Source organism: Carassius auratus, chromosome 45 (genome assembly GCF_003368295.1).
Source record: "Carassius auratus strain Wakin chromosome 45, ASM336829v1, whole genome shotgun sequence".
Classification (NCBI taxonomy): domain Eukaryota; kingdom Metazoa; phylum Chordata; class Actinopteri; order Cypriniformes; family Cyprinidae; genus Carassius; species Carassius auratus.
In genome coordinates, this window is record NC_039287.1 from 7,444,550 (window position 1) to 7,470,900 (window position 26,351).

At 36.0% G+C, this 26,351-nt stretch overlaps 2 protein-coding genes and 1 long non-coding RNA gene across 3 annotated transcripts; 1 reads left to right on the forward strand and 2 right to left on the reverse strand.

The window, feature by feature from the left end:
- Positions 1–2: 2 nt before the first annotated feature.
- LOC113062685 (translocation protein SEC63 homolog) lies at positions 3–4,336 on the reverse strand. The gene is made up of 10 exons (XM_026232664.1): positions 4,094–4,336; positions 2,857–2,956; positions 2,012–2,126; positions 1,808–1,920; positions 1,469–1,530; positions 1,309–1,367; positions 1,128–1,178; positions 509–617; positions 335–429; positions 3–224 (listed from the first exon to the last, which is right to left on the reverse strand). Exons 1-10 carry the CDS (start codon positions 4,215–4,217, stop codon positions 3–5), a joined length of 1,050 nt encoding a protein of 349 aa, XP_026088449.1. The 5' UTR covers positions 4,218–4,336.
- A 4,968-nt stretch (positions 4,337–9,304) lies between these two features.
- On the reverse strand, positions 9,305–14,730 carry LOC113063089 (osteopetrosis-associated transmembrane protein 1-like). Its single transcript, XM_026233256.1, has 6 exons — positions 14,191–14,730; positions 13,439–13,553; positions 13,111–13,205; positions 12,923–13,033; positions 11,541–11,706; positions 9,305–11,228 (listed from the first exon to the last, which is right to left on the reverse strand). Exons 1-6 carry the CDS (start codon positions 14,551–14,553, stop codon positions 11,173–11,175), a joined length of 906 nt encoding a protein of 301 aa, XP_026089041.1. The 5' UTR covers positions 14,554–14,730; the 3' UTR covers positions 9,305–11,172.
- On the forward strand, positions 14,519–19,578 carry LOC113063090 (uncharacterized). The gene is made up of 3 exons (XR_003278626.1): positions 14,519–14,649; positions 15,110–15,273; positions 17,579–19,578. It is a non-coding gene; the product is annotated as an uncharacterized LOC113063090 (long non-coding RNA).
- Positions 19,579–26,351: the final 6,773 nt, after the last annotated feature.

Below are 26,351 nucleotides of genomic sequence, written 5' to 3' on the forward strand. Positions count from 1 at the left end.
TTTTAATATATTGCCTGTAAGCTGGTAGTTGGTCTGCTATTATCTAACAGGATTAAATGTTGACACTTGAGAGGTGTTTGTGAATGCTTACCCTCCTCTATGTTCTCAGAAACATCCATCCTTGCAAGGTGTGTAAGTAGTAAGACTCGAGCCTTCAGGCTGTAGGGATAGCAGAACGGAGGCTCCTTCTTCTTCACATTAATGTTCCCCAGCTCCCGAATCAACTGCACAAAGCAACACAGCACGAGCATTCGATTTAATCATTATCCACTAGCCACTTCATTAAGTATTCTAAATCTTTAGCACAAAATACATATATGTTTGAACATTTTACCTGTGGAACTTCTATGTTGTCTGTTGGTCTTATGATGGCCTCTTTGTTACTACGAGGATCAAATTCAAATGCTGCCGTCAAAACCATCACCAATCCTGTCAAAACACAGAAAAGACTCAGTCGGAGGTTTCTAAGAGATCGAAAGAGGGCATAAAATATTTTTCTTCAACTTACGTTTCATGTTCATTGTAGGCGTTTTGTACATAAAGTGCATGAAAAGCTGTGTTGTGTTGATGAGGATCTGATCACCACTGTAGCGGATGGAGCGGTACCACCATGTGCCCTAAACAAAAAGGCTAGTTACTATTGTTTGTATCAGAATATTAATGAACAGAATGGGTTTCTATACTAGTTTCCAAGCACTTGTGCACTACCTTTTGAAAATTTGGGGGTCAATAAAAAAAAAAAATTATGCTTTTTATTTAGCAAGGGATGCATTAAAATTGATCATTAGTGATAAAGACATTATAATTATACAAATTATCCTTACGATTATCAACACTGACTATTATAATGTTACTCTAGCTTGAGCCACAGATGATGAAAATTCAGATTTCCAATTTAAATATAAATAAATGAGTTAAAACACATTAAAATTGAAAAGAGATGTTTGAAACTCTAATAATAATAAACAATATTACTGTTTTTACTGTATTTTGATCAATTATCTTGATCAGCATAATAGACTTCTTTCAAAAAACCTAAAAAGAAATTAATCTAACTGACCCCAAACTTGTTTTATTTAATGTCATCTCATGTCAAAGTTATTTATCGCTCTAAAAGAATGGCTTACCACAACCACAGGAAGTATAACCATAAAAGCCAACCCATAGACCAGCAGCACCTGTGAAAGGCACATGCAAACAGGTTTCGCAAGTTATTGCATTCTTAGTGTATTTATTCAATTATTAGTTGACACTTAAATTTGGTCAAGACTTAAGTGACAGCTGGAAAAAATGAGTGGGTGAACCTACCAGCATGGAATTTTTCTGATCAACAATCCACGCAGGAAGAGCGATTCCAAAACTTGTCACTGATCAACAGTAAAAAGACAGAATAATGATGAACTTTCAACACAGGTTATACTAACGGAAATTTGTTTAGAAATAAGTTGACAAGTTAAGAAACTGTCACCTCTTGGGCCATCAGGGTTGCCATACTTCTCCCAGTTATCCCGTGCTTCCTCATTCGTTAAACTGTGAGAATGTATCAGCATGGAAAACGATTTCAAAAACCCAAATGATTACACGCAGTGCAATATTGACAAATAACAGAAAGGTGCTGCATGAGGAGGCTCAGTGGATGACATTTTTACAAATAGCTTTTATGAACGGTATTGTGCTGCACCTATAATTACACACTGCAATACCAACACCAACCCACATAGAAAAATGAGTTGCGACTGCTATAAATAACATGACATTAAATGTAAAAGGCAACAGTAAATAAAAGAGGTGGTGACAGCAGTCTTACGCAGAGTAAGCTTTAGCAAGCTTCATGAACATGGCCTCATCTCCACCTTTATCAGGATGGTGTTTCAGAGACAGCACTCTGTACTGTTTCTTAATCTCAGCAACAGACGCTCCCTAAACAGAAACATAATGGATCTATTAATCTTGAGAAGAAACAGGTTAGAGATTAAAATGACAAAGAATAAGACAAGAAATGCATCCTTACTGCTTCCAAATGGAGGACCTCATAGGGGTTATACTCCTGGTACTCTCGATCTAATTTAGACACCTTATAGGCCAGGAGAAGAAATACTGCCCACCCAAACAACAGGGCTGCTTTTCTAAAAGAGAAGTACATTTTTAGCATGTGACCAAAATTTATAATAAAATAGACAGCAGCTGCTATACATCATGATGACTAAATAGCATAAAAGAGCAGATTTAAGCTATGAAAGAAGGGATATTTCAGAATACTCCACACATCTTATTCAAGCTTTGTTCTTTAAATAGACCGTGCACAGCTTTGACGAGTGTCTGATGTCACTGACATGCTTAAGAATTAATAATTTCATCTATTTTGACCATTGTGGCAGGTGCCACAGAATTATATAAAAAATAAATAAATAAATCAGACCATCACAATAAAATGACTCTTGATTGGTGTCCGAAAATTCATTAATCGTATAAAAAAAAAAAGTGTTAATATCTGTTGCAAGACTCTCGTAAAAGCATTGTTGTCCCCTTGCATTTAATTCATGTTAACAATTAATACAAAATATGCTTTTTTTTATATCTTTTAATATACTTAATGCATAAATAGCTAATTCAATATTTTTGCACTTTGCATGATTTTTAAGAGATACTGATATCCAATTAATTTTGTTTGTCCAGTGCACACTGTATACATCCAGAAACCTACAAAAAATGTGTGCATGTTAAAAAATAAATGTTTACAAAGAGCAAACAGACAGGACACAAGTGCAGTGTGTCATAATAACAGTAGGCGCAATGAGCTAAATGAGATTGAATCCCCTGAAATGCCTTTAATTTCACACAAAGATAATCACTTACTTAAGTGTTGGAACAATGCTCTGCTGTGATTTCATCAGCCGAAGGCGATACCACAGACATCTTCCATGGACTCGTCGTAAGCTCTTCAATCTTAATTGCTCTGTAAATTCATTTATATAATGGACAACAATGAGAAAAAAGTAGCATTGTGCAATCTAACTCACACCCACCATGCAAACATATAGATCCTACCTCTACAGTAAAATGCCATTGTAACAGCAAATTATATAAAGTAAAAGTATTAACATATTCATAAAGCATGGTATAGAACAGTTACTTTTTAGTTAGTGAGGTACTGCAAAATGTGACCCTGTGTAACTTTCTTACATTTAGAGCAAGATTACAAAAGCGGTCTCAAAATATGCCAAAATTGTATTGTTATATAAGAGAATAAACAGAGGAAGAGGATTTGTGTACAATAAACCCATCTTCATTGATATCTGAAAGGTTTTCAGTCTGACATGAAAATATTGAGCCATAATGGACTATAAAACCAAAAACCTATGAGCCTTTCTTGTATAAATGTGATACTGTGCACACTGCATAATTTATTTGCACAACTGCATAATCTACAAACCATTGTCTGCAAACATGGGTTCATTTAGTGCGAATTTGACTTCGACTGACTTAAAGTTGTCGATCTGATGCATGTAAACGGTATGCAAAAGTGCAGTTCATGAGAGAGTACAATTCACAAGAACGTGCATATACCAAAATGTACAACTAAATAAACAGATACCTTGCATCATTTCATAACACATGCAGAAAAGTGAGTGGGAGTTGCAGTGAATGCCATGCATACGGGAAAGAAACCAGTAATGATCAATGGCGACCATTATATTATCAGATCAACTGATCTTAAAGCAATGTGTTTGTCACACATCAAACAGATGACAATTAACGAAGGACACTTGTACGTGAAGGTAGCAATGCTCAAATAGACATTTAAACTGAGGTCTCTTTAAAAGTATCTGCGTTAAGATCGGTAACTGACACTTCAAAATACTGGAAATATCTCATCCAGTGTAGTTGAGCTGCTAATGCTGCGTATCAACAATCAGGCGAGCTCTTAGCGTCATTACTTGGCTTACCTTAGGTATTCGTTTTATTGAATACTGCAATGTCAGAAAATGCTCCTCAAAGAGGTGGCAATCTAGTTATCAGTAACTTACTTATCATCAAGAGACATGTAACGTGAACAGTTCATCTCTTCGTGTATTAGCATATGGGGCCTTACCCGCATTCTGATCCCGGGGCCAGAGGTAATAGGTGGCTGGGATTACTATTAGTCCCACAAAGGACGTGAGGAAATAGAAAAAGGTGTTGCCACTGTCGTCGTACTGAAACTGCTGTCCAGCCATTTCGCAGCGGCTTTAAACCCCGTTTTTTTCAGCCGCTTTGCCGCCCTATCAGTCGCCCCACTGTAGGACTAGTCACATATGCTGGAGAGGGAAACCAGCATCCAGGCACTTTCTGCAACGATAGCGATTATTTTCAAAATAAAAGGTTTTCGTGTAATTTTTTAAGACTGACCCGCAGGTCTTTGTTTGTGTAAAAATCTGAGTTTATTTGTTAAAATACGTTTTTAATTTATTAGACTGTGATCACATGCTGGTAGTATAAAAAAATTATTAGATTTCCACGTTTAACAAAACATGGACTTTTATTATATCGTGTTAAAAACATCTCGCCGCTTGCAGTCGACGCTCTGAAACACGACGACAAATGTATGCGCCAAGCGTGTACGTGTTCTACGCATGTGCTCTATGGTAGTACGTGTTTTTACTTTTTATACAGTCTATGGTTTTTACACAATTCGTACTTTTAGATTTAGTTTTTCTTTTCTTTCAAATAAAGAGGGGATTTCATCCTGTACAGATGTAGGGATCCCTCACACAGGTTATTAGTCAACCCAAAGACTTAAATAGCATTTTGTATTATTTTTATATGTTAATGTTAATTTATAACTATAATTAACATTCCTTAATGCATAATGGATTAAGAATGCATAGTATAAAATCCTGTTTTACACATCTGCCCACAGACCCCAAGTTGAAAACCCTGGTTTTAATTTACAGATGAAAACATTAGATCCCTATTATACAAAAACCTGTCCTTCTTGATTTTGTAATTCAACTTATACTATTTTATTATGTCATTCCAACATATTCCAACATAGTAGTACACATAACAACAAAAAATAAAATACATACTACAGTGATTAACAAAACAGTCACCTTATAATTAAAATTTGAACATTTTGTCAACATATTGCATTCATTATCGTATGCAACATTGCTTGATAATACTTATACATTTTCTTTTTTTAGTGGTTCGCTCAAGTGTGGCTGCAAAGTCTTGTCTTTTAGATATTCCATCAAGACGTCCAGAGTGTACATAGGGTAGTTCATGGAAAAGTTTTTGGGCTACATCATCCTTATTATTTTCTTAGGAACATGTTGTATGAAATACAGCAGGTCTTCACAGCTAAACTGGATTTAAAAATTGAATGCTTCTGCAGATATCTGAGACTCTGAAAAGGTTTTCTCAGAGTACTGATGGAGCCTTGCACCACTGCAAGTAATGACTGCACTTTCTGGTTATAACATACATTTTTCTGTCCTATATTGTTGCATAGTCTGGGAATGGAGACAGAAGGTGCTCTGAAAGTGGAGAGGTTGAATTGGCAATGATGTGATTTCATTAACCAAGATACTGTTAACAAGGGTGCAGAATTCACCTAGCTGATCACAAATGAGTGACGTGAAAGCAGTTTGCCATATTGTGGTAAGACTCTTGGGTAAAAAGAGCCAGACTAACAAGCACAGCATACCACACTTGTCTATTCCTCTTGCATAATGGCAGTCCATTTCCAAAATGCCAACAGCCGTACCAACTCCTACAAACACACTCAAAAAACTATTTTGTTTTACAGACTACAAGTGTGATTAGCAGAAAATTGGACAAACATAAACTAAAGTACCTCAGTTTGAGTTGGAGTCAGCTGGAAGTGACTCTTAAAATCACTTATTTTCAAGCTTTGCAGCACGTTACTGAAAAAATCTCTTTTGTCGTCCTCTCTGACAAGTTAAACAGGAAAAAAGTTAATGCTTTTATCTAATGTTTATTATAAACAGTATCCTTCTCATATAAAATAATGTGTGTATCATCTTACCTTTGCAGATTATTGCTTGGTTCATTTTTCAGCTTCATTCTATTAAAATATAAATTAATATTAAAAATAATTAGTTGCATCAATGGGTTTTCACTCCTGAAATTAAAAGCAGCCTTTTGGTTGCTGGTTTCTATAGCTGGCCATTAGTGGTCTTCAATCAACAGCTAACATGTATTATCAAGCTGTTTTTGGTGCATTAAAGGTACCAGCAACCGCGTTTCAAAATATCCCCAGTTTCAGTTGGATTTTCAACAGGCTGGAAAACTGAAGAAATATTTCCAAATGTCAAACAGTTGCCAGTTTTAGTAAATAAAGGGAGCATTAAAAGAAGCACCGTTCTGTTTGTTTACGAACTGGAGTGACATAGCAATTCATAGAATACAGTTTTTTCACCTTACTTTCCAGTGTTTGCGATTTGCATTTTTCTTGAAAAATAAGAAATCTTCAACATCATAACTGTCAGCTAAAAACAAAACGCAATATATGTTTCAGCAACATGTTTTTTTAGATTCAGACTGTTGCAATATGACGTGATGGATTTCCCCACTAAACTTGTTTGACAAAGCAAGCTAAAATTAGCCTGAAAATATCTTAAACCATCCTAATGGTTAGGTGGTCTTATGTGGTTTAAACTGGTCTAAATGCTGGTCTCCGAGAATGACCAACTAAAACCAGCCATGTGACCAGGCTGAAAACCAGCAAACCAACAAAGTCTGATTTAAGTAGGATTTTTTATATATATATATATATATATATATATATATATATATATATATATATATATATATATATACAGCAGTGATGGCATGAAAACATATATTGTCTCAGTCTATTAATTCACTCCTATAAACGTTAAACAGAGTGTGGCTTAAAATCATATTCCATCGATAGATGGCGCCAGAGTAATCTTATAAACCTGGTGTATGATTCATCTCCATGTAGATAGATGGTTCAACTGTGAATAAATTCCATATAATTTACAAAAGAAAGAAAAACTTCAAGTTTGTATACTGATATGAGAGAATATCATGAGAGGAAGTGATCATGCTCAAACCCTCCTCAATAACCTTTGCTGTTTCCTCTTCAATCCCATTGACCTGAATGATGATGGCAGCACAAGATAACAAATAAGAGCTACAGTGATGAGACTGTTTACTTCAGACTTGAGAGATGCTCTTACCATCCTGCATTAATCAGACAGAGTTAAATATGCAGGGAGTAATTGTGCAGGTCACAACCCCTCATCTTAATTTACACATTATTACATGGAGGTTATGCACTACAAGGCCATAAATCTGTATAAAAATCAACTATAAGAAAAGGCATGGAAATTAAGACTGTGACATTTCCTTTTGTTCCATGCATAAATGTACTAAGTAAATGTTCTTTTTATAATGAAACACAACTTACTTATACATTTCGTCCCAGGGGATATTTAGTTGTAGACATTGTAAAATAAAGGTCAGTTGCATAAATATTTAATATTTGTGTTCATGCTTCTTATACATTTGACATATATTCAAATCACTTGAAACCTAAAAGAAGAATATTTGCGTGTTAACAATTTATTACGAGGCTCCCTGGAATACTTAACATTCAAATATTTTCATGCTTGGTGATGTTGAATATCAGACCGAGTAAATGAAACGTATTAATATTACTGTAATATTGTTGCTCATGCTTGGTTGACAATTTTCTTTCTTAACTGATGTTTTCAGATAATATACGGTTGTAAAATTGTTTGGTATGAATACGCAATAGAGAGTGAACAAACATTTTAATTAGAAAACTTTTGAGAGTAAATTCATGGCCATTAATATATAGGCTTATTGGTGAAGCAATTTTTTATTTATTTTATTTTCAATTATTTATTTCATCCAGCGTTTTCTGTTATGTTGTAGCTATTACTTAGCTATTCATTAGAAATAGTATTGAATGCAGCCCATCAATTGATGACGATGAAGCACTACAGCGGCCACCTTTTGTCTCCCTGACATCTTGTCTATAATTCTAGTCAAGAGGCTTTATAACCGTCTTATCCAGCTGCACTGTACCCAAAGATGAGTGGGCAGGGTGCCCAACAGGGTCAGATGTTTCTGCCCTTATGCCATAGCCCCTTATTCAAAAGCTCTTATTCTGACAGACCCCCTGGGTCTGTGTAAGCCTTGCCAACAGTGATCCTGTTGTCTTATTAAAAGAAGCTACGGGGCACAGAAGTCATCCACCTTAGGTTTCTGACACACCAATCAGCATCTGCGATGTCTCCTCCAGCTGACCTCTCATACGACCTTTGTAATGAGGTGGAACATTTTAGAATGATTAACAACAAACGGAGACTGGAATGGAGAGCTCTGTAGCCATCAGCAGTGCTAAAGTGCCACTGTGATGAAGTGATTCTATAATCTATCATAATCCCATAATCCCATGATCTTCAGACTCTGACCCTTATGAGGTCATAATGGCCCCTTTCATTCAGCAACACGTTGGCTCTTAACTGAGAATTCTCTAATTATAAAGCTATATTTCTTCACCAAAGCACCATATTCAGCTTTAGCCAATTGACAGCTTTATAAGGTTTGTATAACTACCAAAGTTACATCGAAAGTATGTGTGATTCATTGATGATATCTGATTTACAGTAGATGAAGGAATCTCAGAGGATGATTAAATTACAGAAATCAAGAAAGGATGAATGAGAAAGAGATAGAAAATTGATTAGTCAATTCATTTTGTGGTGATCTCATTTATATCCCAGATATTATTATTACATAAAAATAGTAGTATATTTATTTTGATATTGCATTATACAAGTTTACACTGCATATTTTTTCTTGCTTTCTAAAACATGAGCTGATGACTTGTCCTTTGAGATTTTTTCCCCAACATAATACTTGATCTTAATATGATAGGTTAAATGTCATGTTTTGCAATCCATCTAAATTGTACTAATTTTGACACAAAATAAACAAAATAACAACTTTTTTCCTTATAAATAACTGTCCAGTAATATTGAGGCAAAGGGTGACTGACATGGAATCAAATTACTAAATTAAATTTTCCAAATAACCAGATAAAAATAATTTTCTCAGTCAGTTCCTATTAAAGCTCCTTTGGGTAGATTACGGTGCTTGGAATCAAGCCAGAGGTTTTTTTTTTTTTTTTTTTTTTTACAAATTGCTTAAGAACTCCATTGCTAAACATGCCACGTACAACATATGCTTTACAAACTATACATATGAATAATTAATAAATAACAAATATACAATGCAACACTTTCAGAATCAATTATCTTTATTATTCTTAATAAAATTACAGTCTTACAAAACGTCAAAATACAATCAGACTTTTTGTTAGTATGCAAGTTCTTCTAAAAGAGCACAAAGCAATCTTTAATCAACACATACATTTTTTTTTTCATTTATAATGACAGTTCATTCAAAATCCTAATGGCAACATTTAAACAATGGAGCAGCTACTTTAAAGGTTTGTTGGATCAGTCCCTGCTGACTTTCAGGCTCAGGGATATTTCGTAATGGGCTCACTGCTTAAGGTCCAAAGTCACTGCTCTGATTCTTACCAGGGCAAAACGTGATGCGGGATAATCTCATATCCCCCACCAGTTTCCCCTCATTCTCTCTAAGGTTCATGTAAGGTAAAGTAAGGCTCGAGCCACACATCTCAAAAAGTATTTCAGGTTTTGCGTCAGTTCCTTGAACACGTGGCCGTAAAATTTGCTTGGTTGCTACATTTGGCTTTCAGGGCTAGAGTGATGACTTTTACCAATGGATCTGGCATTGCAGGGAGGAAAGCTGTCATTCTTATTAAGACACTGCACTCATGAGCCACAAATGAAAAGGCTATTTTTCCCCCCATATCTTCCTGTATGATCATATGATTGGTTAAATCAAACAAAATGCGCTTAACAGGCAGTGTGATAGGCAATGGCTTGGCTCCATAAAACCAAAAAGCCAATGCAGCTTAAAGGGGTGTGTTGTTACAATTATTCGGCCAAGTAACTTTATCCTACATTTAGATTAGCTGCTAATGACTGGGGAAACGGGCGCTTAGCAGTCCATGGAAAAGTCCACATAACCCTGAAAACAAAGAGCCTGTCAACTGCACTAAGGAAGGCTTTAAGAGTGAAGCTAAATTAACATTTTAATAGAGGTATGAGGAAGCTATTGAATTGAAAATTATTTCACAACTATAGAAGTATGCAAAGATTCTATAAATAAACCTAACTGCATTCAGAGTAAACAAAATAACACAATGGTCAACATCTGAGTACAGAAAAGAAAAGATCTCTCTGATGTATCACTATTAATTAAACTTTTCTATTCCTTTCAGAATAACTGGTGTGTGATCATCAAATATCTGACAGTAGAGTATATATCCACACAATGAGGGTAGACTATGGCAAATCCATTGTAAAACAAAAAGTGAAGTAAAAAAAGAAACATGGAACATCTAAAAAGCCTGCATGTTGCCTCTTCCATCCTTTACTTTTCTACTCTACTCACTGCATACACCTCTGACCCTGAATAAAGTATTTGTTACAAGATCTTTCTCTAATGCACATGAAGTGCTTTTAGAAGTGGTACCATTGCCATGTAGTGTGTGTGTGTGTGTGTGTGTGTAACCATTTGTTATTACCTAGGAAATTCTAAAATATAAAACGTAACATGGTCCCTTGGTGCAGTAAAAATACAGCATAACCAGTCTGATGTAAAAGATAAATCTCCCTCTTTCTGTCTTTCATGCCTAAAATACAATAATGTAATACTTACATCCATCATAATTATTGAAAGCATCACTGATCCTCTGTGAAAACTGTAGAACCATCTTATTTTTCAACGCTAAGCAAAAAAAAAAAAAGAAAAAAAAAGAAAAGAAAAGAAAAAAAACAGTAAACCTTGCAATTGCCGTATTTATATCAATAGTGCAAATGACAAATAGTGCAAAAAGAAACTGATTTAAATAGACTGTGATCACAGCATCTGTAGAGCATCATAAAGTCTTTGAACCAGGATGTGCTTGGGGTCCAGGAGAAGACGTTAATCCTACCCATCCATGCTGAAAGTGTCTGTTGAGGTGAACCAAAGATTCAGTGCCCTCTCTTCCCCTCCTCGCCTCATCTCCACTCAGTTGAATTTGTCTTGGATATTCATTAGGCTGTTGCTGGACTTGGCTCTTTTGGCTGTGGATCGGGATACGAGAATAGATTAGAACTAGACAAGAGATGCAACAACAGAATAATTAATGCACAGTTTAACCTTGAAGTCAGAGACTGCTCAGAGCATTAAGAATGCACTTTGTGTTCTACATGCTTCAAAAAGTTGAAAAAACTAGTCATGTCTGAGACTACTTGGTTAAATACTGTCTGACAGTGATTGACCATGAAACCTAAGCAGCACAAATCAAGCAAGTTCAATTAACACTGTCCAAGACCCATGCCCTTTTACTTCTGCTTTCTGCAGACACAATTTGCACAGTTAGGCAAGTCACTTACGGTGTATAAGCTTGCGTTTCTTTTGTTCTGAGTGCAGGAAGCTGCTTAAGTAGAAGATGATGGGGAGGAAGAGCATGAAGCTGGACACTGCGATGACAGGCACCGTCTCCTCCCGAGGTAACAGGCAACTAAAGTTTTTACTCCACAGCTGCTGCGTTATATTCATCTGAGAAGTAAGAAAGGTAATGATACCACATATCGGATAGTTCCATCGTAACCTGCTACCATTGAGGCTGGTTCACACTGTATCAGCAAAAATTAATTAATTAATTTTCTAATGCCAACATCTTTATAAAGACACTTACAGTTGATTTTAGACAAAAAAACAAAAACAATTCTAAAATACATTGTACCAACAAAAATTTGGATAAGTGTTTTATATTACATGAATGTGTTCGACAGATGGTTTTATGATTTTATCCAAAGGAAAATGAACATTTGCCATCACTTGGTCACCAATGAATCTTCTGCAGTGAATGGGTGCTGTCAGAATCAGAGTCAAAACAGCTGATAAGTTACAGTCACCCACAAATAATCCACATGACCCCAGTTCAATAATTAATGTCATGTGAAAAGCTGTGTGTTTGTAAGAAACAAACTCATTTGAATCAGGAGAGAAATATGCAAAAATAAAGCACACTTACAAGTGAAAAAAAGTTCTAAACATTTATGTCAGTGGATTTTAATGTGAGAGGACAACAGAGGATGGACTTTTTTTTACTGGGGGAAGCATTATTATGTATTATCAGCTAATTGGACTCTCATTCTGATGGCACCCATTCACTTAAGAGGATCTATTAGTGAGCAAAGTGATGCAATGCTAAATTTATCCAAATCTGAACCATTCCTTTACAATTTGATCAGCTTGTAAAACACTAGGCATCATACACTTGCCAACATTGTAAATAGTTACAAAGGAAAACTGGGCATCATACACTAAATGACTGAGGTTCACAAACTACCAGACTTTTAGGATCCTCTGAAAACAAACAAACTCACACAGAAACATGTGCTTCGATGTTAGGAGCTAAATGACAAATGAAAATAATGTGTTTTAAAATTGGCTAAAACATAAAATAAATGTTAAATAGAAAAAAAATTAAATAATAACAATAAAAAAAAAAAAAAGATTTTCTGTGAAATCTGTAGACTGGCTCTGACTTTTGGCAACTATCATCCATTGGTCCAGACTGCAATATGGCAAAAATCTGTACAAAAGTAGTGTTGTGTATTCCAGCATTTCGTTTGTACAGATTTATGGCTACAGAGGGTGCTGTTTTACAATTCTCCCAAAATTCCACATCATAAAATGTATTTGCTAAAAACTTAGGAATGTGTTTGAGTCAAATGACAGGGGTTAGTGTATATTAGTGCATACTTACTGCGTCTTCTAAATCAATGCAGAGTGTTTGGTTTTTGTCCATTCTACCATAGAGCGCTTTCAACTTTTTGTACGAGGCTTTGCAGTCCTTACACAGTTCAGAGTGGTTCTTCTATTAAGAGAACAGGATACTCAAGTAATTTGTTTTAACTGAGCTTGTACCGATGTATATGAGCCATTTGATATTACCTGATACTGTTCAAAACAGGAGAGTGACTGATTCAGAGTGGCCATGAAGTAAACCGTATCATTTGAAAGAGCCTCTTGTTCTTTAGTCAGGCATTCTAAAGAGCACAACATATTAGAATTATTCTCCAAATAATCATAACATTCAATAAATGAAATAAAAACAAACATTGTTACTCAAAAACTGATTGGATTTCTTCATACTATGACTAAGTTGTGAGAAATATATAATCTGGTTAAGAGTGAAAATGAAAGATTCATGTTTAAGGGAAGCATAGAGTCTAATGCCGGTTTTAAAAGAAGCTATAATATTTCTGGCTATGTTACTTACGCTTGCATGCTGCTGATCTCCAGATCTCATCTAATTGGTTGAAGAGGGCATAGAGCAGCATCAACCTATCCGAACGCATCAGGCTGTCATGGCAACTGACATTCCCAGGGCCAGGCTAAAAGAACAACACATAAATCACAAGTTAAGAAATTTTCATTAACTTCTAAGGCTGCAGTCCATATCTGATTTTATAATAACAACACATACAATGACAAAAAAAAGCCTACTAACCAGCATAGGTGTTAAATCTTTTTTTATTTTTTTTTTATTTTTTTTGCAGAGCACAAATTCTGAGTATGGGTCACCATACTTGGCTGTGTATGTGTGTGTGTGTGTGTGTGTGTGTGTGTGTGTATGTATGTATGTGTGTGTATACATATATATATATATATATATATATATAAACAGAAAGAAATTAACACCTATGCTGGTTAGTAGGGTGTTTTTGATTGTACGTGATGTTATAAAATCAGTAACGTTACAATGAAAATGTACAATCAGATTATGATACTGTATGTGTAACTATTTAAATAGACTTAGTTTATTTGAAAAATTTCTAAAAATAGCTCTGTAAGCATGCATACTAAAGTATTCCAGAGGTAGTGTGAGTCTGGTGAAACACAGTGAACACACACAATCACGAGACATGGGTGCATGTGACCAGCGGGTGGCAATTCGGTCAACCTTAAAACCAAGCGAGAACATTTATAGGCACTTTGGTGTTATAAGTGGATATTTCAATGAGCACTTACGTGGTCAGATGATATGTTTTTATAAATGTCCTCCAGACTGTTGAAGTCAGTGTAACAGTTCTGACAGATTTTGACAGGTCGCGCATAAGTCACCAGGCAGTTCGCGTAAGTCACGTAACGCTGACGGTAGATGCTAAGCAGTTCAATACAATACTCGTTCAAGTCCTCTGGAAATAAAGATGAAAGACTGAGAGAGTAGAAGGATCCCAAAGTGCTCGCCTGCGATACAGGGATGACTACTGATGGCAGCTTTCGTGCACTGTCGCCACTCATCTCTGATGGATCATTCGAGCAGTCAGCAACGGAAATGAATATAACAGCCCAGCATGCTATTACAAATGTAAATTTTGTTAACACATCCATATCGTATACACTCTAAATTCAACACGCTACCGCTTTGCGACTCTAAACAGCTTCCTGTTTTCTTTCCTATCCCGACGTCTCGGTCACGGTCACGTGGTAAGTGTAATCTCGCGATGCACGGGATTTCAAATGACAGGCGCACAGAGCTATTTATTTTATTTTATTTTTTATGATTTTTAAAGAAGTCTCTTATGTTCACCACAGCTGCATTTATTTTATGAGAAATACAGTAAATAGCAATATTGTTTAATATTATTAAAATTTATAATAACCTTTCTATTTTAATGCATGTGATGTAATTTATTCCTGCGATGGAAGGTGATTTTTCATCAGCCATTACTCCATTCTTCAGTGTCAGATAATCCTTCAGAAATATTTCTAATATGCTGAATTGGGGATCAAGAAGCATAATTAATTTTATTTTATAAAATAACGATTAAAAAAGTAATATAAATGTAATATATATTAATATATAATATATAAAATGTGTATATAACAATATATATCATACATTTTAAGATATTCACCAGAACCTTGGTGATATTTTTTTTTTCAGCTGGAGGTTCAGGAGGCGAAGGCCATGATGGATAACCACCCTCAGTGGGATATCCCAGAAACTGAAGAAGAGGAGGATGACCAGGAGGACAGTGATGGCATTGAGGAATCTGAGGAAGATGAAGAAGACAACGGCTAAACCAGTCATCTCTCTATGGCTCTGAGGTACCCCTGTAATATCCAAAGTGAAAAAGAAGTGGATATTGAGTCACGTTTCAGCCATTTCCAGTCGTTTTGTGTTAAGTTACACTTTATTATTCAAATAAAACAAATTTGCTTGAATTTAGATTTTTTTAAAAGAATTGAATTTCTGCACATTGCACTTCATTATTACAGAAAAAAAGCTGAATGGGGTCAATGATACCCCTGCCCATCTATTTAACTTAAACTATAGGCTTTGATGATCTTTTTTATGAAATCTACATTTTACTACTAGTTTATAACGTTGTGATTTTTTTTTAATGAAAATAGACATATTGTGCTGTCACGGTTTTATTGGAGTTAGGAAATAGACCTACAATTAATAAGAAAGGTAATAGCTTCTTTAAAGTTGCAAAATTAGTCTTTTCGTGATAGTTTTTGATCATGCACACAGAATGTAGTATTTATTTTAATTAGATATCACTATCAACATTAATCTAAAGTTGATGTGAATTTTAAAAGGTATAGCTACAACAAACGCAGACACCTAATTAAAACCGTTTAAAATCGGGATAAATAATAATCTTATGTATTCCTGACTGTATTATTTTTCAGTTTCATTATTCTCTGTGTGTTTGGAAACAGTGGCTTTATAAAAACGCGCCGCATCCTCTCTCTCGGTTTTTGACACCGCGCGCAATTTTACGAATGTGTTAGCGCGCTCGGCCAAAAAAAAATTATTACGGAGTCAAGGTAAACGATCTGGGCTCCGATTCTGATTGTGTTAATTGTCGCAAACCCTCGAATCAAGCCACTGCAGTCAATGGTCTTTAATGTGAAATTAGTGCCTCTTGATAACTTGCAGTCCGCGGCAATTCTGCAGTCATGAGAGCCTGATGGAAATGTGGGACTCAGAATGCCTCGCATTAAGAGCTATTCTGCTGCGTGCGCTGATGTCTAAGGGTAAATTCGCAGGTTTTATGTCGGAGATTGTGGCATTAGCTCTCTACTACTTATAGTGTAGCAGCTCTGTTATTGTGATTAACAATAAACATCCTCAAATTGGATGATCCAAGTCATTCCTCCTCCCCCCAGCAGCTGCATTCAGCGGTTTGCAAGCAAAGCTTAGGCTATATGAATGTGGTATACAAAACTATACAGAGATACCAGGAAGAACATTGACACAAAACACAAAATATATAGGTAGTTATATGTTATTTCACATGTCCTGAGATTATTGATCAGTGTGAAACTATTCAGGTTTTAGGTTAATTACCATGTGCATTTGAATGCACAATGGAGACAGGGGCAATTGAACAAGGGCAAAAATCACTAATTAGGCTACCTAAGTGAAGTAGGCTATGTTCATCGACTGGAGAGCTCTTAAGCAAAGGGATGAGCCTGGATAACTTGGCTTAAATTCAGAAAATTATAAATGCATGTGGCTCAAGATTATCCTAATGATTTTTAAAAAACGAAAAGCAGGTTTTCAGGAAACTACAAGAGACATTGATTTCATGGGTCATCTGACCCTTACGATAATTTCTGAGATAGGCCTTAATCAGGGAAGTGATCGTGATGACATTATTATTATTTTGTTCTTAAGGCGTTTAAAACCTTACATCAAAAATCTGCTATCCAAATAAACGTTTGGATTAACAGTTACACAAAAGAGTGTGGATTAATTTGATCATTTGTCTCTCTCTTTGGTGGATAAATTAAATGACAATTAATGACTTCTTGATATGTCTTGATGAAATATTACATATTAAAACTATAAGATGAAAAAATAAATGCAATTCAGTCTCTTTTTATTCTGCAGTGTAGCTAGACTGTATCACATTTTAGTAGCTGTATTTTGGCTTGGTAATTCATGACTCTTTACTATAAGGGACCAGTTAAGGGTTAACTGAAGACCTGGGAAGCGAGGAGCTGTAAAGTTATGCAGAAGTTATTCTCCATCCTTTGGGCCATCCCTAATCCTCCAAAACCGCATTCTTTTATGCAAGAACTGTGCCTCTTTTCTTGTTTTGCACTGCCTATACAACATAAAGTCAGACTGCATTTAATGCTTATGGCGGGATGTGAGGGGGATTTTGCAAATGCGAGGCCCCCTTTCACCAAAATATTGCTCTCTAAACGTTGTGTGAGTATACCAACCCAAAGTGACCCCAGATTCTCCCCCTGGACGGTGTCTGACTCGAATGACAAACCAGCCTGATTTCACTGCATTGCTGGGAAATGTTGGGGGTGATAATAGAGATTTTGCTTTAATTTTTTACGGTTGACTTGGTTATTGTTGCTTTTCTTTTGCCTTGATTCCTTCCAGGGATTAGGCCTGACTTCCCCACCAGCAGCGGCCAAAGTGGCCCGAACTGGGGATGACAACTGATGAGGATCAAGGCTTGGGCTATTCTGCCCTCTGAGAGGCACTGTGAACTGAGAAGAGCTGGACAGGAGAAAAGCCCTTGGACAGGAGAGACGCAATCTCAATGTTCAATGAATGGATCCCCCTACATAGGTTAGAGAGCCCTGCAGCCTAATTAATTACTCCTGACTTTCTTGTTAAAATGTTAATATCAGGACCTCACTAATTTGCTATTAATGGTGGTCCTATATTTAAAAAACTGAACAAAACTTAAGAAAGACAACATTTAAAGGGGAAATTACATAGGCTACAGTTGGCCCATTAAAACAAAACAAGAGTGGTAAAGAGTTGGTAATACGTAGCTATAGTTATTTCTGTATGACAGTACCCTTTTAAGGAGTTAGAAACTGCAATTCACGGTTTCTTTTTTTCAAGTGGGATAGTTCAAAGGCAAAATGTGGTGTTAGGTTTTTAGCTTACAATAAAAGGTACAAAAGCTTGATCTTTTTCAAAAGCTACACCTTTGTACCTATATTCAAGTTTCAAGTTTAATTGACTTATATAGCACCATTTAAACAGCAGCAGTTGACCAATGTGCTTTACAGCGTTATATAAAATAAATACAAGCAAAAAATTAAAAATCTGATCAAATCAGTGACTAATTATCAACAAGATATCAAAAGAAAATCAGAACAACAAAAGTCTAATTAAAAAAATTAATCATCAAGGGAAAATAAAAGTAATGGAAAAGAGTTTCACGCAAAGATTTGAAAATCTGTATTGTAGGAGCAGATCTAATAAGAACTGCTCCAGAGTTATGTCCCGCGACTGCAAAAATACGTTCACCTCTTTGATTAATATTTACACCACAATGATGTAGTCAAAAAAAACGTTTTTAAATAGGTCCAAGTAGGCTTATACATGACAACATTTTCAAAATGATTTGCATTTACAAATATCCGCGAAAACAGCTAAAAATGCTGTATTACATATGCCAGGCCAGTATTTGGCGCTATCACCTTATTAGTAAACAGTACCTGTTGCCATGTGTATATGATGCATCTCCGCTGTTGGTTGTAATAATGTGAAGTAAATCCACACATCCATACTTGAGGGTAGAAGAGAGCGCTGGTTATTCACTCCCCCCACCGACAATTCCTGCAGGTCCAGAGACTTAAAATGCCCCATTATGCCTTTTTACCTTTCATGCAGTGTGTCATGTAGCTGTATGTGAACATAAACTATCTGCAAAGTTGTGAAGCTGACAGTGCATGATAGATAAAGTTATTGTCTGTAAAAAAAAAAAAAAAGAATCGAGTCCTAATGGCCCAAAGTCGTCAGGAATTTGAATCTTATTCTGTTATTCTATCTCACAAAGTAACACATTTGCATAATGTCCGCCCACATTTTACATTTTACGTTGTAAACTTGCCTGCCCACAAACACAGTCCAATCCATAATCTGGATCAGCTAATGACCATAAATGACCTGGATGGTGTGGCTAGAAACCATGTAAAACCAGCTCTATTTCACCGGGGCAGTACCCTTACAAAAGGTACATCTTCGAAGGGTGCATATCAGTACCTTATATTGGAATATTATATCTAAATGGTACCTTTTAAAAGGGTACTCAACCAATGATAGTTTTTGTACCTTCTTTCCTGAGAGTGTGGATTAATATATAAAACCTTATATAAAACACAACTTCTGCTAACAGGCTAAACTTCTGCTTCTGACTAAACACCCCTTCACAAAAATGAAATATAATTTACAACTATAGGCTATATATGCTGCTGGAATTAAAAAAACAAACAAACATATGTTAGAGGAATATGTGTTTTCTCAAAAAGCACACATCATGTGTGATTTTTTTTATCCACCGTGAATAAAATTGGGTGACATTTGCTGTTGGAGAACTGATTAGTAGCACTAATCAATGATGTTTTGAGCTTGTCTCCCTCAACTAGAAATGCTGACCAATCATGAATAAATTCATCTTTGTTGATGGTGTTGTACTGTACTGTCGGTCTGCTTGGCTCACAGATCTAAGTCTAAAACAAAGAGTCAGGATAATTGCCAAACATGTAGCTGACGAACTTGATACACAATGGTGCATTGACTTTCTCGCTGTCGCTCGCCTCTGTGGAGCACCACAGTGAGGCCATCATTCCACGCAAGTCACCCCAGGCAAGGACGTCTTGTTTTATAACAAGACAAGATGCTGACTTGTTTCAGCTCCAGCGAACTGGGCATAAAACTTCCAGCACATGCCAATCACTGAGGGAGAAGGTGGCATTTAGAGTGAGCTTTCTCTGAAAAGAATAAGAGTTAGTAATAGCATTTTAGAGTTTACCAAAACATTTTAACAGAATTTTTTAAAGGTCATTTTTTGCTGCATGAATGACAGTGAATTGACTCAACTGATCCTGGTAGGTCACATGATGATGACTACTTGGCAAATGTTATATGTGGATTAAATTCTTACAATATACAATATCACACTATATAGAACTTCTTTTTTTTTTTTTACAGTCACAAAGTATTACTGATTCAAAAGAAGTGCCTGCTTGACGAAGCTAAAGAGTCCGATAATGAAGCAAATGGCATTCATCTGGTCATGTGATCTCAAAATGGCCACCTCCATCAGGAGACTCCTTTCGTGTAAAATAAATCATTTACTGAGTTTTCATCTCATGTACCCAATTTAAAACATGAATAATTTGCTAAAAATACTTTTAAAAATGAAAAATGTAAAACTTATTTAAAGAGGGAAAAATTGCTCCTTTAAGAGCCTTAGTCAATTTCCCTGTAATGTGTTTTAATCATTTATCATCATATTTTTATTTACACTTGACTGAAACAAAATGCTACCTTTAATCCAATATAATCAAGTGAGAATACATTTTTAAGGTTGGTGTGCTGACAGTTTGGCCAGTGATATCGCTGAAGGAAAGATCCCCCTACAACTCCTTGTTAGTTGCCAATTGTGAACTTTTTTTGCCCTGAAGGGCAGTTCAGTGTGAGTTGGTTCTCATTCACTGGCTGGCTTTTGTGGGCCGCCCTTGCTTTCATTCCTCCGTGCGTTACACCAATTAAAGGAGGACGTGCAGCAACTGTAATGGCCCAAAGAGTGATTGTTTTTGACAAGCAACAAAACACATAGATCCACCCCTCCTATTAGAACTGACGGGGGGGGGGGGGGGGGGGTGTATTTTAGGGAGGTACTGCTCAGCCCAGTCAGTGCCCTTAAAGCAAGGAGGGGTATAAGAGGAGGGGTATGGCCTTCAAGGGAAACTTTTTTTTTCTCAAAGACCGGTCATGTCAAAGAGGAGGACAGAAAGATACCCAGCCTCCCCCTACCAATCTTTATACTCACTATACCGCTAGCCTGCGTACAAGTGTCAGCATTAGCTTTTACCACACCAGTGCTCAGTCTGAGAAGCCCGGAATTCCAGAATCAATGAAATTCCTAAAGAGCTAGATCTCAGCACGCAGACCAAATCCCACAAAGATTAAATCCAGTATGAAGCTTTGCTTGGTGAATTATAGCAGTCATAATCAAATAATAAGAGCAGCTTGGCTTTATGTGGGGAGGACAATATACTTTCTGGAGGAATTTCCCTTTTGTGTGCCATGTAATGTTAGTCAGTGAGATTCTTATTGTCAAGTGATCTTATTACTAATGCACATTCAGGCTTCCCTCAAAGACTTGACTTAAAATGTAAAGAATGTTAAACAACTGTTATCTGTAATTCTGTAATTATGCAACAGAATATATTCAGCATGTAGTGTACAAAAAGTGCTGGAAATTCTTTCAAAATATAAATTTTTTGCATAATGGAATGACATATTGGTGCCTGTATATTTTACTACACCTTACAACCTTATATTTCATAAATAATGTAATGGCAATGTACTAAGGCACTTTGAAAAAAATTGGAAATGAAAATGAAAAATTAGCTTTTACCTTAAAATGCACTGATAACCACCAGGATAATAGAGGTGGTAAAATACAAAGCTAAATCATCAAGTTTATAAAACATGGCCAATATAGATGGTATTAGCTATTAACTAATGATAGAAAATTTAACACAAAACACTACTGATAACAAAAATGAGAAGAATCTAAATTATTTATATAAAATAAAATCAGATGTCACTTGTCATACAGAGATTTCTGGGAATATACTTTTACTGCCATTTGCACCATTTATGGTAAGATTAGTTTTAACTGTAGCATTTTTAGTCATTTTCTAAAAAAAAAAAAAAAGAAAAAAAAGAATAATAATACAATAAAAATGCATCAGGAGTAATATTGTACAATTATTTGCTGAAAACATATTTTGACAAATGGAAACTCTCTTGTCTCTGTTCAGATATATATATATATATATATATATATATATATATATATATATATATATATATATATATATATATATATTTTTTTTTTATTATTATTATTTATTTATTTATTTATTTTTCATGACATGATTATGCCTTTGTTAGAGCAATATGAAATTGTAATTTCCACAAACAAGACAAATATGATGGGCTGTCATGCCAACAGTTGTTCTGGAATATGACCATACAAAATATAATACCGACACTAATATAGATCTAAAAGTGTAATGCATAACCGGTCATTAATTGATCAAGGTAACACACTGAGGCAAATCTGCCCTTGGTGGTATGCAGATGCCAGGTGAACCCGGCTCTGATCGGCAGGGGTGCGTATGCATTTTGCTTCTTTAGAGAGAAGGCTTTGGCCCAGATGCAGCCATGTTAACTCTGAGAGGCCTCCCCTGCCCAAAAACACTCTTACCCACTCTTCTCAAGCCCCCAGGTTGCCTTTGCATGACATCATCGCTGAAGCATGCCCCACCAAGCTCCTGTGAAGCTCCCCATCCTTATTCCCATTGAGCCTCTGCAAGCCATACGTTTCTTTCTCTCCCTCTCCTTTTCCCCTCCTTCTCTTTCTCTTCCTCCTCTGCTTCCACCAATCCCCTCCCTTTTTCCTTAACCAGGAGAAGGCATTGTTTGAGGCGAGGGCCTGATCAAAAAACGTGGCCCGCCCAAACTGCGGCCTTTCTGTAAATTCAATAAGCCCACCTTAAAGATTTGCCTAATTAATGGATGACATCTTTGGCTGGAGGAGAGGCGAGGTATTTTGCTCGGGCTCGCTCATTGTTGGCCTCCTAATTAACTTTCCCAGGTCAGCCCGGGTCTCAGCAACCTGGGAGTGAAGAGCTTCATTGTGAGAGGAGTTGTAAACTTACTTTTTTTGCCTCGGCACTTAAAAGGGAAAGCAACTATAGGGAACAGAAAATATCCTATTTAAAGCCTTTGAGAGTGAACTGCCTGCACATGGTCCAATAAAGGAAGTCTTTTTAAATAAGCGTTCATGGTCCTCCCCACAGTCCTCCTCTCCCCTCCCTCTCTCCTCTCCTCTTTTCCTTTTTGGTGCAATGCAGAAAGGTTATGAATGATAGTTTGGGGTCTAAGGAGTGAGGGGCAAGGGCCAGTCTTCTGTGTACCATTTGTGTTTGAACCTTTTGAGAAAGTCCGAGTTTAGGGAGGAAAACCTTTCTGGTCTGTCTGGCAACTGTATGATTACCATTTCTCACTATAGGAAGACTAGAAATTTGAAGTTTGAAATCTGGACGTATAGTGGATGTATTTGGCCTATAGTCTTTTCTCCATCAAATAGGCCATCTACAATAGAATCAGTCATGGCAACGGATGCAATTTATGCTTAATAAAGAAAAAGCAGATCACGGAGAATCAACAGAACATCAACACAAATCACTCTTTGGGAAAACAATGAATCCATCAGTTACACATAAAAATGCCCCCCTCCACCCCGCTCATGCCCTGATATCATCTCCCCTCCCCTCCCTCTACTCCCTCTGTCTGATCCCAAAAACGAATCCTCCTCGTGAAATGAGCTGGGTGTGATCTTCCCACAGTCACTGAGGCCAGCTTCAGCATCATAACATCAGCTATTTCTGCTCTTTGTGACCTTTACTCTAATTGGGTGGCCCAATGACCCAAACTTCGGTTGCACTTTATTTTACAGTACGTGTACTTAAATGTACTTATAGTGTACTTACAGTGTATTTATCTAAGAAAGTTATGGTAACACAAGGTAGCTACATGGGGTAGGGTTAGGTTTAGGGGTAGGTTCAGGGTTAGTACCTAGTTATTACATAGTTATTGTAATTACTATAATAATTACATAGTATGTACATGAGGAACAGGACTGTAAAATAAAGTGCTACCCAAACTTCACTAGTGTAAAATAAATACATGATCATATTCAATAAAATAATAAGCTATTTCAATATATATATATATATATTTTTATGTTATTAGCTGTTAAAGTCAGTTGAATATATTATTGCATAATGATCATTTTCAAAATTGGTGGACATGAATAAATGAAATTGCCAAGACAAGAGGATTATAATAGATCAAAATTATTTAATTAAGTTAAAAGTTAAAAATAAATAAATACATACATTACGTATCGGTTTTCATTTGAATTATTTTTTTTCTTCCTTTCCTATATTTATTCTGTAGCTGAACACTGCATTGCATTTATGTCAAAATAAAACATAAGTTGCACAAGCGAGATTGAAAAAATGTAGTAAAAGATCAAAATCTCTGAAATATTTTTATTGTATTTGTTTTTTATATTAAATAATTGTTGCTTAACAGCTTAACATACGCAATGGAAAGTAGGAAAGCACTTTTTACTTGATTTTGGTAACACTTTACAAAACGGTTTCATTTGTTAACACTAATTAAATACATTAGTTAACATGATAAACAATAATACTTAATAAAAACTTTTTATCACAATCAAAAGTTGTGTTTGTTCATATTATCTAATGGAGCGGTACTAAAAAATAAACAGTTGTATTTTTATTTAATGTTAAATATTAAAAAGAACAAACGTATTGCTGATTTAGTTGCATTAGTTAATGCATTAACTAACATTAACTAATTGGACCTTATTGTAGAGTTTTACCAAAATTCTTTGACAAAATATGTATTGTATAAAGCACTACAGAAATAAAGGTGACTTGACCAGGATGTTAATGTTAAACAAATTGCTATATACTATAAATATTATTTTAATCATTTTATATATATATATATATATATATATATATATATATATATATATATATATATATATATATATATATATATATATATATATATATATATAATGATTAAAATAATATTTATTTTAACAGCACACGTGTGACAATATCACATTAAAGCCATTTAATTTTCTTTGACAAAATTTAAATTTGGCTTTGGCAGGCAAATTACTTCTGTGAAATATGCCATTGATACGCCATCACCTGAAGAGACAAATTAGAGTGTGCAAACAAATAAAGGAAACTTGATGTCACAGCAGAATAAAGTTTGTCATATCGTGCCCCTAAACTGTTTGCTGAAATGGTGTGAACGGCCAAAGCCTCTTTAGCCAGCTGTCATAATTTGTTAACGAGGCCTTTCAAAAAAGCAGAATGATAATGAGAGGACAGAAAAAAAGAGACAGGCAGAGAGAGGATAGAGGGGGCGCCCTTCGTGATTGACTGTGGAAGCGGAGAGTTGGTCTCCAGGGAGCCGAGTCGGTGGGGGGGACAACATCAGACCGATTTCAGCGCAGCAACATGATGGCATCTCTGATGTTTTAATATTAATGAGAGCGAGCTCCTCGGCTCGGCCTGACAGCGCTCTCAACAGGTGCCTCAGATCCTCTCCGCATACAGGACGACAACCTCTCTCCTGTCCCGCTGATGATAACACCTCTAAGTCTCAGGAGGAGCTCTGGGCCTTAAAGAGAGGGAGGGCAGACAGAAAGGGAAACGGAATGAGTTAAGTCATCCATTTAAAAACTTAGACGATGAGGGGAGAAAGGAGCTCTCTTTTAAAGTCACCTCTCGCGAAGCTGAACCACGAGGTCTCGATATTTCTCCTCTTCTTCCAAACCCCCTTGAGAAAGAAATTGACTTTTGTTTGGAGTTTGTGAAAAGTGGGAATCAGGAGAAGGACAATGGGGCTCCCCATGGAGAGGACCCGAGTGAAGCCATCTCAAATCAGTCAGCCAAGGGACCAATTAATCCGGCCATTGTCAGGCCCAAGCCACTGCCAGCACATCAACACATTCAGAGCCTATTGTCCCGACCCTCCTGCAGTAGGATTTAGTCCGTCCAACAGCCAGTTTTGTCCAGGCCAGCTCAGGCGGAAGTTTCTCACTGACAATTTGCCCCAAATAGATTTGTCAGAAAGCGTCCATCGACCTGCCAGTTAGACAGGGCGAGGTTGTGTTAGGCATTCATTACTATTATCATTTTAGAAATGCAGGCCATGTAATGGGAAAATACTATATACTACTATATACAGGTATGTAGAGAAGCGTATATATGACGGTCTAACCTCATGTAAGGTGCATGCTGAAATGAATACTTCAATGGCTTACAAAAGTGTAAAAAAAAAAAAAATTATATATATATATTTGGTATCAGGTCTAAGGAGAACTTTCGTTCAAATTAAAACATATGTGTAAGTGAATCCATAATATGTTTAAAGGGTAAAATATGGGGTTCACTTTACAGTACTTGAAAAAAAAAGGACAAAATTACATTATACTTGCTATGGGAAATACATTTAGACAAACACACAAGTTAATGGCTATCCGATTGTTAGCTACAAT